General features: G+C 35.9%; 1 protein-coding gene across 1 annotated transcript; it reads left to right on the top strand.

The window, feature by feature from the left end:
• Window positions 1–3: 3 nt before the first annotated feature.
• On the top strand, window positions 4–14,480 carry LOC134281641 (organic cation transporter protein-like; the record flags this gene model as incomplete). Its single annotated transcript, XM_062764071.1, has 7 exons — window positions 4–101; window positions 622–912; window positions 1,136–1,270; window positions 12,142–12,227; window positions 12,731–12,851; window positions 13,062–13,134; window positions 13,225–14,480. Coding segments are annotated over 7 exons (993 nt in total), but the record flags the coding sequence as incomplete, so codon positions are not given.
• Window positions 14,481–14,963: the final 483 nt, after the last annotated feature.

Here is a 14,963-nt window from a genome sequence, read left to right on the forward strand (position 1 = left end):
GTTATCATGGCTCCCATTGCTTATCTGTTGAGAGACCACAGTTGGAGATATCTTCAAATTGCTCTTACCTGCTTTTCTCTGTTTAGTCTGATTCAATATTGGTAAGAATGAATAGTAACGAAAATACTTATTCATACTAAAGATCATTTCTGTAACATACGTTAAAAAGTTGACTTTATTGTTTATGTAAGATGTCATATTTCTGAAAAATCACTTACCACCTAATGGTCGTAAAACCACTAAATTTATTCATATTTTTATTTAGCATTTTTGTGATACAACAGTCTAACTTTCCTAGAAAAACAATTAAGATCGATTATTTAAGGGACATACATGTATCACTAAAAGATTTTTAAACTACCAGTAGTTACATATATCATGAGTTGTCTGCAATAATTGTTTTAAAATACTTATGATGTAGTAATTTATGCCTGGAGAATTTTTCGTAACTTAATTAAGAGTAAGATTTTCCCCGAAACAATCTGCAGATTGAATTTGGTTTGTATATACTCAAAGGTAAATTCTATTCCCTATCCCATGTTATTTTTCATGTTTGAAGCTTGGTTGATTGATCATCTTTTCAAAGATCTCAATAGCCTTTAACAAATCATAAACCTACAGGGTTCAAGATGAATCTTTAAGATGGCTTGTCGCAAATGGGAAAAAGAAGGAGGCTGATAGAGTGATACGAAAAGTGGCAAAATGGAATAAAATCAGTTATGAAGAGCTGAGTAAGATGGTGGAGAGAAAAATGGCGCAAACCAAAACTATTCCTGAGCAACAGACTGATGATGAGAAAACGGATGAAGAAAGCCATGAATCCGATTCGCCTTTGATTGAAAAATACTCAATCATTACAATTTTGCGGAATAAAACCATTCTCGCAATATCGCTGATTATGTGGTTTACATGGCAAGTTTCTACTATTTACCTTTGTTTGATTTGTAAGGGTGTAAGATGTGAGGGATGGTGAGGGTGTGTATTTGTGTGTTTAGCGTTTAGGATTTTATAAATGAATACCTATCTTTAAGCGATTCGTCATTCACAAGTTCATGAAATAGACATGGGAAATGCAATGACTTTTAAGTGCACATGCATTATTCATTATTAAACATCAAATGTTTTGACGTTATAGGGTTACCAACACCGTAACCTATTTTGGATTAACTTTGACGTCGACAAGGCTAGCGGGGGATCGTTATCTGAATTTCTTCTTATCCTCCTTTGTGGAATATATTGCTGTTATTCTTGAGTATATCATGCTTCGTTGGTAAGTTTATAGACACTTTGTTAATCGTCATCTAAACACCAATTTCTTGTTAAAACTATTTATTTTCTTAGCGTCTTAATTATGTTCCCCAAACGGAGTTTGGGAACATATTGTTTTTACTCGGTTTCTTATTATGTTCCCCAAACGAAGTTGGGGAACATATTGTTTTTACTCTGTTTCTTATTATGTTCCCCAAACGAAGTTGGGGAACATATTGTTTTTACTCTGTTTCTTATTATTATGTTCCCCAAACGAAGTTGGGGAACATATTGTTTTTACTCTGTTTCTTATTATTATTATGTTCCCCAAACGAAGTTGGGGAACATATTGTTTTTACTCTGTTTCTTATTATGTTCCCCAAACGAAGTTGGGGAACATATTGTTTTTACTCTGTTTCTTATTATTATTATTTTTCTTCTTCTTCCTGGGTACTTTTTTGTCCGGGAATGATCTTGTAAACTGTTCATCCGATGTAGGTAAAACCTTTTTAGGGTTAGTAGACATGTTATGTAGATTTGCCTAGTCAAGGTCATTTTGCGCGCACGTGCTTGCAAGAGCGTGCACGTGCAACACGAGAAATGATCAATATAATTGATGTAGACTTACTTTCTCAATTTTTGATGAAATGCGTTGAAACTCATATTGTAATGATATATTAGTAGCATAGACAAGATGACATGGTCAAAATAGCAAGATCTCACGCGCATGCACGTGCGCTTTGCTCTGATTGGCTGAAACTAAAGTCTCAATATCTTTCTTGTTTTTTGACGAAATCCTTTGAAATTTTGAACAAAGTCATGTATTACGATATCTTACAACATGATATATAGCAATTATCATGAGAACACGTGTATGCACGTGCACTGCAATCTGATTGGCTGAAACTTTAAATAGCTATAACTCCCTCGGTTTTCAACCAAACAGGATGGGATTTGGAACATAGATAAATATAATGGACTTCTACAAGTAGGTGTGGTCACCATTCACATGCATACACGTGCGTGTACGTGCGCTGCAATCTGATTGGCTGAAACTTTAAACAGCTTTAACTCCCTTGGTTTTCAACCAAACAGGATTGGATTTGGAGCATAGAGATATATAATGGACTTCTACAAGAAGGCATGATCACCATGCACATGCATGCATGCATGTGCGTGTATGTGCGCTGTAATCTGATTGGCTGAAACTTTAAACAGCTATAACTCCCTTGGTTTTGAACCAAACGGGGTGAGATTTAGAACATAGATAGATGTAATGGACTTATACAAGAAGGTATGGTCACCATGCTCATGTATGCACTTGCGTGCACGTGAAATGGGTAAAATTAAAAATACACTTGAATGAGCGTTTTTTTTTTTATACTTTTGGATTAAATACTTTAATATTAAGCATATTAAAATATATAGATTGTGTAGACAATATGATATGGTCATTACGCACATGCATTCACATGCGCAAGTGTGCAATGATAAAATTTGAATGAACATAGTACACTTTTGGGTAAACGTTGATAAAGTCTCAAATGCATAGAGTTTGTCTTATTTAATTAGGCTTACAGGGAATATGACTATAAAAGGGAGTTGGGGAGCGTTTGGGGAACATCTGTAACGGTCCCCGTTACAATTAGCACTAGTTATTATTATTTTTCTTCTTCTTCTTCTTCTTCCTGGGTACTTTTTTGTCCGGGAGTGATCTTGTAAACTGTTCGTCCGATGTAGGGTAAACCTTTTTAGGGTCAGTAGACATGTTATGTAGATTTGCGGAATCAAGGTCATTTTGCGCGCACGTGCTTGCAAGAGCGTGCACGTGCAACACGTGAAATGACCAATATAATGGATATTGCCGTAACTTTTCTATTTTTTGATGAATTTTTTTGAAACTCATAATGTAAGGATACATTAGAAGTATAGACAAGATAGCATGGTCAAAATAGCAAGATCTCACGCGCATGCACGTGCGCTTCGCTCTGATTGGCTGAAACTAAAGTCTCAATATCTTTCTTGTTTCTTGTCATAATCCTTTGAAATTTTGAACATAGTGCTACATTATGAAGATCTACAGCATGATATAAAAGAATTTTCATAAAAGCATGCGCATGTGCGCGTGCTGCAATCTGATTGGCTGAAACTTTAAATGGCTATATTTCCTTTGTTTTTTGACGAAATTCTTAGAAATTTAAAATATAGTCATGCATTAGGATAACCTACAATATCCTATAGAAAAAAATCATGAAATCACGCACATGCATGTGTGCTGCAATCTGATTGGCTGAAACTTGAAATGGCTATAACTCCCTTGTTTTTCTACCGAACCGGATGGGATTTAGAACATAGATCGTTGTAAGGGACTCCTACAAGAAGGTATGGTCATCATGCACGTGCACGCACGTGCGTGCATTTAGAACGAGTATAATTAAAAATACACTAGAATGAGTGATTTTTATTACTTTTGGACTGAATGCTTTAATATATAGTACATTAAAATATATAGATAGTGTAGACAAGATGATATGGTCATAACTCACATGCATTCACATGCGCTGGGGTGCAATGCAAAAATTTGAATATAATTGGTATCCTTTTGGGAAAACGTTGTTAAAAGCAAAAATGCACAGAGTTTGTCTTATTTAATGAAGCTTACAGGGAATATGGCACCAAAAGGGAGTTGGGGAGCGTTTGGGGAACATCTGTAACGGTTCCCGTTACAATTAGCACTAGTTATGTTCCCCAAACGAAGTTGGGGAACATATTGTTTTTACTCTGTTTCTTATTATTATTATTATTTTTCTTCTCGGGAAAATTTTGTCCGCGAATGATCTTGTAAAGTACACATCCGATTAAGGGGAAACCTTTTTAGGGTAAGTAGGCATGTTATGTAGATTTGCGGAACGAAGGTCATTTTGCGCGCACGTGCTTGCAAGAGCGCGCACGTGCAACACGTGAAATGACCAATATACTTGAAATTGCCATAACTTTTACATTTTTCGATATAATGCTCCGATATTTAGAATATATAGACATATTATAATTATAGATAAGATCACATTGTCAACATGCCATTTTGTGTGCACGTGCTTGCAAGAGCGCGCACGAGCAACACGTGAAATGACCGATTTAATTGATATAGGCGTAAATTTATACCTTTTTGATGAAATGCTTTGAAACTCATAATATAAGAATATAGTAGTAGCATAGACAATATGACATGGTCAAAATAGCAAGATCTCACGCGCATGCACGTGCGCTTCGCTCTGATTGGCTGAAACTAAAGTCTCAATATCTTTCTTGTTTTTTGATGAAATCCCTTGAAATTTTGAACATAGCCATGCATTAGGATATCCTACAACAAGATATATAGCAATAATCAAGTAAACACGTGCATGCACGTGCGCTGCAATCTGATTGGCTTAAACTTTAAATGGCTATAACTCCCTTGTTTTTCAACCAAACAAGATGGGATTAAGAACATGGACAGGCATAATGGACTCCTACAAGAAGGTATGGTCATCATGCACGTGCGTGCACGTGCAATGAGTAAAATAGTGTAGACAAGATGACATAGTCATTACGCTCATGCAATGTTGTTTAAGTCTTAAATGCATAGATTCTGCCTATTTTTATGAAACTTACAGGAATATGGCACGAAAAGGGAGTTGGGGAGCGTTTGGGGAACATCTGTAACGGTTCCCGTTACAATTAGCACTAGTTATTATTATTTTTCTTCTTCTTCTTCTTCCTGGAACTTTTTTGTCCGGGAATGATCTTGTAAACTGTTCGTCCGATGTAGGTAAAATCTTTTTAGGGTTAGTAGACATGTTATGTAGATTTGCGGAATCAAGGTCATTTTGCGCGCACGTGCTTGCAAGAGCGTGCACGTGCAACACGTGAAATGACCAACATAATAGATATAGCCACAACCGTTCTATTTTTAGATGAAATGCTTTGAAACTCATAATGTGAGGATATATTAGTAGTATAGACATGACGACATGGTGAAAATAGCAAGATCTCACGCGCATGCACGTGCACTTTGCTCTGATTGGCTGCAACTAAAGTCTCAATATCTTTCTTGTTTTTTGACGAAATCCTTTGAAATTTTGCACATAGCAATGTATTAGGATATCCTACAACATGAAATAAAGCAATTATCATGAAAACACGTGCATGCACGTGCGCTGCAATCTCATTGGCTGAAACTTTAAACAGTTATAACTCCCTTGGTTTTCAACCAAACAGGATGGGATTTGGAACATAGATAGATATAATGGACTTCTACAAGTAGGTATGGTCACCATGCACATGCATACACGTGCGTGTACATGTGCTGCAATCTGATTGGCTGAAACTTTAAACAGCTATAACTCCCTTAGTTTTCACCCAAACGGGGTGGAATTTAGAACATGAATAGATGTAATTGACTTCTACAAGAAGGTATGGTCACCATGCTCATGTATGCACGTGCGTGCACGTGAAATGAGTAAAATCAAACATACACTTGAATGAGCGTATTTTTTAAATAATTTTGGATGAAATACTTTAATATTCAGTGTATTAAAAATATAGATTGTGTAGACAAGATGATATGGTGATGACGCAAATGCATTCACATGTGCACGCGTGCAATACTAAAGTTTAAATGATTTTTGTACACTTCTTTGTAAATGTTGTTAAAATCTCAGATGCATAGAGTTTGTCTTATTTAATGAAGCTTACAGGGAATATGGCACCAAAAGGGAGTTGGGGAGCGTTTGGGGAACATCTGTAACGGTCCCCGTTACAATTAGCACTAGTTATTATTATTATTATTTTTCTTCTTCTTCTTCTTCCTGGGTACTTTTTTGTCCGGGAATGATCTTGTAATCTACACATCCGACTTAGGTAAAACCTTTTTAGGGTCAGTAGGCATGTTATGTAGATTTGCGGAACGAAGGTCATTTTGCGCGCACGTGCTTGCAAGAGCGTGCACGTGCAACACGTGAAATGACCGATTTAATTGATATAGGAGTAACTTTTTACCTTTTTGAGGAAATGCTTTGAAACTCATAATATAAGGATATATTAGTAGCATAGAAAATATGACATGGTCAAAATAGCAAGACCTCACGCGCATGCACGTGCTCTTTGCTCTGATTGGCTGAAACTAAAGTCTCAATATCTTTCTTGTTTTTTGACAAACTTCTTTGAAATTTTGAACATAGCCATGCATTAGGATATCCTACAAGAAGATATATAGCAATCCTCATGAAAACACGTGCATGCACGTGCGCTGCAATCTGATTGGCTTAAACTTTAAATAGCTATAACTCCCTTGGTTTTCAACCAAACAGGATGGGATTTGGAACATATATAGATATAATGGACTTCTACAAGAAGGTATGGTCACCATGCACATGCATACACATGCGTGTACGTGCGCTGCAATCTGATTGGCTGAAACTTTAAACAGCTATAACACCCTTGGTTTTCAACCAAACGGGGTGGAATTTAGAACATAAATAGATGTAGTGGACTTCTACAAGAAGGTATGATCACCATGCTCATGTAGGCACGTGCGTGCACTTGAAATGAGTAAAATCAAAAATACACTTGAATGAGCGTATCTATTAATACTTTTGGATTAAAACTTTAATATTTAGTATATTAAAATATACAGATGTAGACAAGATGATATGGTCATTACGCTCATGCATTCACATGCGCACGCGTGCAATGCTAAAATTTGAATTAAAATAGTACACTTCTGGATAAACGTTGTTAACGTCTCAAATACATAGAGTTTGTCTTATTTAATAAAGCTTACAGTTAATATGGCACCAAAAGGGAGTTGGGGAGCGTTTGGGGAACATCTGTAACGGTCCCCGTTACAATTAGCACTAGTTATTATTATTTTTCTTCTTCCTGGGCACTTTTTTGTCCGTGAATGATCTCGTAAACTACACATCCAACTAAGGTGAAATGTTTTTAGGGTCAGTAGACATGTTATGTAGATTTGCGGAACGAAGGTCATTTTGCGCGCACGTGCTTGCAAGAGCGCGCACGTGCAACACGTGAATGACCAATATAATGTATATTGCCGTTACTTTTCTATTTTTTGATGAAATATTTTGAAACTCATAATGTAAGGATGTATTAGTAGTTTACACAAGTCAATATGGCAAGATCTCACGCGCATGCACGTGCACTACGCTCTGATTGGCTGAAACTTAAGTCTCAATATCTTTCTTGTTTTTTGACGAAATCCTTTGACATTTTGAACATAGCCATGCATTAGGATATTCTACAAAATGATATATAGCAAATATCATGAAATCACGTGCATGCACGTGCGCTGCAATCTGGTTGCCTGAAATTTTAAATAGCTATAACTCCCTTGGTTTTCAACCAAACAGGATGGGATTTGGAACATAGATATATATATAACGGACTTCTACAAGAAGGTATGGTCACCATGCACATGCATACACGTGCGTGTACTAATGCTGCAATCTGATTGGCTGAAACTTTAAACACCTATAACTCCCTTGGTTTTCAACCAAACAGGTTGGGATTTGGAACAAAGATATATATAATGGACTTCTATAAGAAGGTATGGTCACCCTGCACATACATACACGTGCGTGTACGTGCGCTGCAATCTGATTGGCTGAAACTTTAAACAGCTATAACTCCCTTGGTTTTCAACCAAACAGGGTGCACGTGGGATTTAGAACATAGAGAGATGTAATGGACTTCTACAAGAAGGTACAGTCACCATGCTCATGTATGCACCTGCGTGCACGTGAAATGGGTAAAATCAAAAATACACTTGAATGAGCGTTTTTTTTCTTTTTTTTTTTACTTTTGGATTAAGTACTTTAATATTTAGCATATCAAAATATATAGATTGTGTAGAGAATATGATATGGTCATTACGTACATGCATTAACATGCGCAATTGTGCAATGATAAAATTTGAATGAACATGGTACACTTCTAGGTAAACGTTGTTAAAGTCTCAAATGCATAAAGTTTGTCTTATTTAATTACGCTTACAGGGAATATGACTATAAAAGGGAGTTGGGGAGCGTTTGGGGAACATCTGTAACGGTCCCCGTTACAATTAGCACTAGTTATGTTCCCCAAACGGAGTTTGGGAACATATTGTTTTTACTCTGTTTCTTATTATGTTCCTCAAACGAAGTTGGGGAACATATTGTTTTTACTCTGTTTCTTCTTATTATTATTTTTCTTCTTCCTGGGCACTTTTTTGTCCGCGAATGATCTCGTAAACTACACATCCAGCGAAGGTGAAATGTTTTTAGGGTCAGTAGACATGTAATGTAGATTTGCGGAATGAAGGTCATTTTGCGCGCACGTGCTTGCAAGAGCGCGCACGTGCAACACGTGAATGACCAATATAATGTATATTAGCGTAACTTTTCTATTTTTTGATGAAACGTTTTGAAACTCATAATGTAAGGATGTATTAGTAGTATAAACAAGATGGCGTGGTCAATATGGCAAGATCTCACGTGCATGCACGTGCGCTACGCTCTGATTGGCTGAAACTAAAGTCTCTATATCTTTCTTGTTTGTTGACGAAATCCTTTGAAATTTTGAACATAGCCATGCATTAGGATATCCTACAAAATGAATTATAGCAATTATCATGAAATCACGTGCATGCACGTGCGCTGCAATCTGATTGGCTGAAATTTTGAATAGCTATAACTCCCTTAGTTTTCAACCAAACAGGATTGGATTTGGAAGATAGATATATATAATGGACTTCTACAAGAAGGTATGGTCACCATGCACATGCATACACGTGCGTGTACGAATGCTGCAATCTGATTGGCTGAAACTTTAAACAGCTATAACTCCCTTGGTTTTCAACCAAACAGGTTGGAATTTGGAAGATAGATATATATAATGGACTTCTATAAGAAGGTATGGTCACCCTGCACATACATACACGTGCATGTACGTGCGCTGCAATCTGATTGGCTGAAACTTTAAACAGCTATAACTTCCTTGGTTTTCAATCAAACGGGGTTGGATTTAGAACAGATAGATGTAATGGACTTCTACAAGAAGGTATGGTCACCATGCTCATGTATGCACGTGTGTGCACGTGAAATGGGTAAAATCAAAAATACACTTGAATGAGCGTTGTTTTTTTTTATACTTTTGGATTAAATACATTAAAATTTAGCATATTAAAATATATAGATTGTGTAGAGAATATGATATGGTCATTACGCACATGCATTAACATGCGCAAGTGTGCAATGATAAAATTTGAATGAACATGGGACACTTCTTGGTAAACGTTGTTAAAGTCTTAAATGCAAAAAGTTTGTCTTATTTAATTACGCTTACAGGGAATATGACTATAAAAGGGAGTTGGGGGCGTTTGGGGAACATCTGTAACGGTCCCCGTTACAATTAGCACTAGTTATTATTATTTTTCTTCTTCCTGGGCACTTTTTTGTCCGCGAATGATCTTGTAAACTAAACATCCAACTAAGGTGAAATGTTTTTAGGGTCAGTAGACATGTTATGTAGATTTGCGGAACGAAGGTCATTTTGCGCGCACGTGCTTGCAAGAGCGCGCACGTGCAAAACGTGAATGAGCAATATAATGTATATTGCCGTAAATTTTCTATTTTTTGATGAAATGTTTTGAAACTCATAATGTGAGGATGTATTAGTAGTATAAACAAGATGACGTGGTCAATATGGCAAGAACTCACGCGCATGCACGTGCGCTACGCTCTGATTGGCTGAAACTAAAGTCTCAATATCTTTCTTGTTTTTTGACGAAATCCTTTGAAATTTTGAACATAGCCATGCATTAGGATCTCCTACAAAATGATATATAGCAATTATCATGAAATCACGTGCATGCACGTGCGCTGCAATCTGATTGGCTGAAATTTTAAATAGCTATAACTCCCTTGCTTTTCAACCAAACAGGATGGGATTTGGAACATAGATATATATAATGGACTTCTACAAGAAGGTATGGTCACCATGCACATGCATACACGTGCGTGTACGAATGCTGCAATCTGATTGGCTGAAACTTTAAACAGCTATAACTCCCTTGGCTTTCAACCAAACAGGTTGGGATTTGGAACAAAGACATATATAATGGACTTCTATAAGAAGGTATGGTCACCCTACACATACATACACGTGCGTGTACGTGCGCTGCAATCCGATTGGCTGAAACTTTAAACAGCTATAACTCCCTTGGTTTTCAACCAAACGGGGTTGGATTTAGAACATAGATAGATAATGGACTTCTACAAGAAGGTATGGTCACCATACTCATGTATGCACGTGAAATGGGTAAAATCAAAAATACACTTGAATGAGCGTTTTTTTAAATATTTTTGGATTAAATACTTTAATATTTAGCATATTAAAATATATAGATTGTGTAGAGAATATGATATGGTCATTACGCACATGCATTAACATGCGCAAGTGTGCAATGATAAAATTTGAATGAACATGGTACACTTCTAGGTAAACGTTGTTAAAGTCTCAAATGCATAAAGTTTGTTTATTTAATTACGCTTACAGGAAATATGACTATAAAAGGGAGTTGGGGAGCGTTTGGGGAACATCTGTAACGGTCCCCGTTACAATTAGCACTAGTTATTATTATTATTATTCTTTTTTTTCTTCTTTGTTCTCCGGTACTTTTTTGTCCGCGAGTGTTCTCAGAAACTGTTCACCCAACTAAGCTAAAACCTTTTTAGGGTTAATAGGTGTGTAGTGTAGGTGTGCGGAACGAAGGTCATTTTGCGCGCATACGCATGCACGTGCGGGCGCGTGAAATGAGTGAAAAGACTATTATACTTAACATAGCCATAACTTTTACATTTTTTGATGAAATGCTTTGAGACTCATTATATAAGGATATATTAATAGTATAGATAATATAACACTGTCAAATTAGCAAGAACTCACGCGCATGCACGTGCGCTTCGCTCTGATTGGCTGAAACAAAAATCTCAATATCTTTTTTGTTTTTTGACGAAATGCTTTGAAATTTTGAACATAGTCATACATTAAGATATCCTACATTATGATATATAACAATTATAATGAAAACACGCGCATGCACCTGCGCTGCAATCTGATTGGCTAATACTTGAAATGGCTATAACTCCCTTGGTTTTTAACCGATCAGGATGGGATTTAGAACATAGATAGACATAATGAACTCCTACAAGAAGGAATGGTCACCATGCACATGCATGCACGTGCGTGCACGTGAAATAAGTAAAATTAAAAATACACTTAAATGAGCCTATTTTTAATACTTTTCTTTAATATTTAGTGTATTAGAATACATTGATAGTGTAGACATGATGATATGTTCGTTACGCACATGCATTCACATGCGCACGCGTGTAATGCATAAATTTATTATATTTGGTGTACTTCTGGGAAAACGTTGTTTAAGACTAAAATGCGTAGAATTTGTCTTCTTTAATGAAGCTTACATGGAATATGGCACGAAAATGGAGTTGGGGAGCGTTTGGGGAACATCTGTAACGGTCCCCGTTACAATTAGCCCTAGTTTAAAGATATTTTCTATTGAACGTTGAATGCAAGGTTGCTTTTGCATATTCTGTCAAAGTATATTAAATAAATGTTGTGTAACTTTGCTGTTCTTTAACGGAGAAAAGACATTTTATTTGAAACATTAACAAGACCACAGATACCCTCACAAACAAAATACAGAAAAATTTAAAGCGTATGGACAATATATTTCTTAAAAGCAATGTGACGATAAATGCACCCCCTTCAAAAAACCAATAAAAACGATTAAAAAATAATAAGTTAACAAACAAGTAAAATTTGACTTTTCAGCCTAGGAAGAAGAACTATAACAGTTGTCTTTCATGCTATATGTGGAGTTTCCTTGGCTTCAGCTACCTTATTGAATCACTTTGCAGGTATTTCTTCCACATTGTCTTACTTATTCAAATTTGTGTTTTTGTGAGAGAAAATTCTCGAAATGAACATAAAACAACATACAATTGATCAATCAATTTTATCAAAATGATGTTATGGTGATGAAGTGAAAAAGTATTTGGGGGATGGCGATGGCAGTTTCAAAATTAGCCAAGTGTAGTGTAGAACATTGAATTGTTGATAGGGGATATTTGTTTTGCAAACTATTATTTTATTCTTGCTTCCTCGATGTAATATATGTATATATATAATTCTTTGCGAAAAAAATCTTCAAGGTGCACTTGGCCAGCGATTACTGTCGAGTAAAGTTCAAGTGTATAACATAACGCATGACCGGAAAAGGACCTTTTTATTTACGTTTCCACCAATTTTTAGAGTCCTAAATCTAAACCAATTTATATATCCCCATATCCTTATTGAAACTGACCGCCCATACGATTTTTTAATCTATTACTCAAACCTTTTGGATTTTGGATATTTTCAGGCAACAACAGTGCACTTCAAATGTCTTCGGTGGTGACGACTTTTATTGGGAAAATGGCAATTACAGGGTCTTTTAGCACTCTCTTCTTATATACACCTGAGCTCTATCCAACAAATCTGAGGTAGTTTTTTCTACATGCTTTGTTTTTGTATAAGTTTCGAATGGATATTTTTAAAGTTTTGTTTAGGTTTAAGCCTGTTTTTATTCATTTTTCATTTTTTATGAATTTGAAATAGACTGAAAAAGATGTGATGAATGGAGGGAGGGAAATATTTTATTTAAACTTAGTTCACAAAAAAGGGAAAAAAACCCATTTATTTTCTTTTGCAAGAAATGTTGGAATTGGGTTTTCTTCAGCCTTTTCAAGAATTGGTGCGATAGTATCTCCATTTGCTGGAACGTTGGTAAAACATTTATTTATTTACAATTTTTACCGGTTTTTAAAATTACACGAATAAAATCTCGTATTTTAATGTTTCCCCCTACAATTTCAGGCTGAAGCAATACCCTGGGCTCCAGGAACGATATTTTCTGCAATGTGCTTCACTGTGACATTACTGATCTTATGTGTACCCGAAACACGTGGTTCTGAACTTTCCCAGTCTTTGAGAGAAGTGAAGTTATGGTACACCGAAAATAGTGGCATTCACAAACGAAACAAAACCATGAACACAAAGCTTTGAGGAAATCCTAATTTTTATAACCACTGAGATGAGAGATTTATCTTAAACTGCACTTATCAACACAATGAATTTTTGCCAGATAAAATATTCTTGCGGCAGATAAAGTTACTTTCACATGTTTACCATAAACAACATTTAGATAATGATTCTTTCTTGTAACTTTTTACATTTTGAAATGTCTTTTGAACAAAAAATGAAATGAAAAAACGAACAGTTCCAGAGTCCAGTCAAACAAAATAAATCACGAGCAGAGCAAACACGGACCTATAAAGCATCAGAGGTGGGAATGGGTGCCAATGAGGAGTGAGCATCCCCTACCAACCGGCTACATCCGCAGTGTACATTTTGTTATGAACGGAAAACGGAAAAATCTGTCGATAATCCAATGTGTGTAATGGTCTAAAAATCAATATAAAAAGATTATTTTTAGACCATAGAACTTTCTACCGTTTTAAAAGGTCGATGTTTGCTCTGCCTCTTATATATATTGTTTAAATGGACTTTTGAGCTTGAATAATGAATACTGTCCTTCATCTTTATATACATCTATTTCACTTATAAAACGAGATTCAATAATAAGTACCCATATAAACAGTTAATCATTGGAGCTCGATTCAATGAAGAACTGCTTGGGAGATGCAGACAGGAGGGTATAGGTACCATAATTTCAAAGAGGCATTAGAGATGGATAGGACAAGTGCTCGGAGAGAGCCTTAATAAATCAAAAGAACGACATTACAATGGACTCCAATGGACATCGAAATAGAAGGACCAAGAAACAACATTGAGAAGGGCAACGGAGACTAAAATAAGAACTATGCAGCAATCTTGGGGATTACTGAGACGACAGACTCAAGACAGGCGGACGTAAAAGGGACATTACAGTCCTAGACATTGACCGATGATAAGGATGATAGCAATTCAACAGTTAGATTGTTGGAAGACCTAGTTTCAAAAACTGTATATATATTTTGTGAAGAAATAAATCAGGCATTCTCTTTAAATATGAACCTCGGAGTACTTGTGTGTAGACTGACACTGTTTTTTAAAATGAATTTTTTTGCAGATGGCCAATTCGAATGATGCAGATGACCAATTATGTAAGTTTGCAGTAGGCAAGCGAATGAAAGCGAATTACAAATATGCTTTGTCTTCTGTTGAGGTCATGAAATAAAACCATTTGTACATGCATGAAAGTAATAAAGGTAAGATTATTTTTTATAGGTTTACAATTACTGATGATGCTTCAACCTATCATTGTGCAAGTTGATCAATGTTTTCGATAAACTAACTGTTCAGATAAACGAAAATTATCATGGTCGAATTTAGGCAAAAACTTATAGGGCATGACGAATTTTACTCGGAATTTATTGTTTCCTGCTTTCTCAAAAGCGAGAGGACATTAAATCTCGTTCGACTGCCAGCTTGTCCATCTGTCTCAAATACTTTAACATTGGTCTTAACTTTTAAATGAGAAGAGATACGGCTTTTATGTATATTACCTGTGACAAGATCGTTCAAAATATATTTTGATTTTTTACCCTATGACC

The sequence above is a fragment of the Saccostrea cucullata genome, unplaced genomic scaffold, assembly GCF_032062105.1.
Source record: "Saccostrea cucullata isolate Sc308-1 unplaced genomic scaffold, CSIRO_AGI_Scuc_v1 ctg5477, whole genome shotgun sequence".
Lineage (NCBI taxonomy): Eukaryota > Metazoa > Mollusca > Bivalvia > Ostreida > Ostreidae > Saccostrea > Saccostrea cuccullata.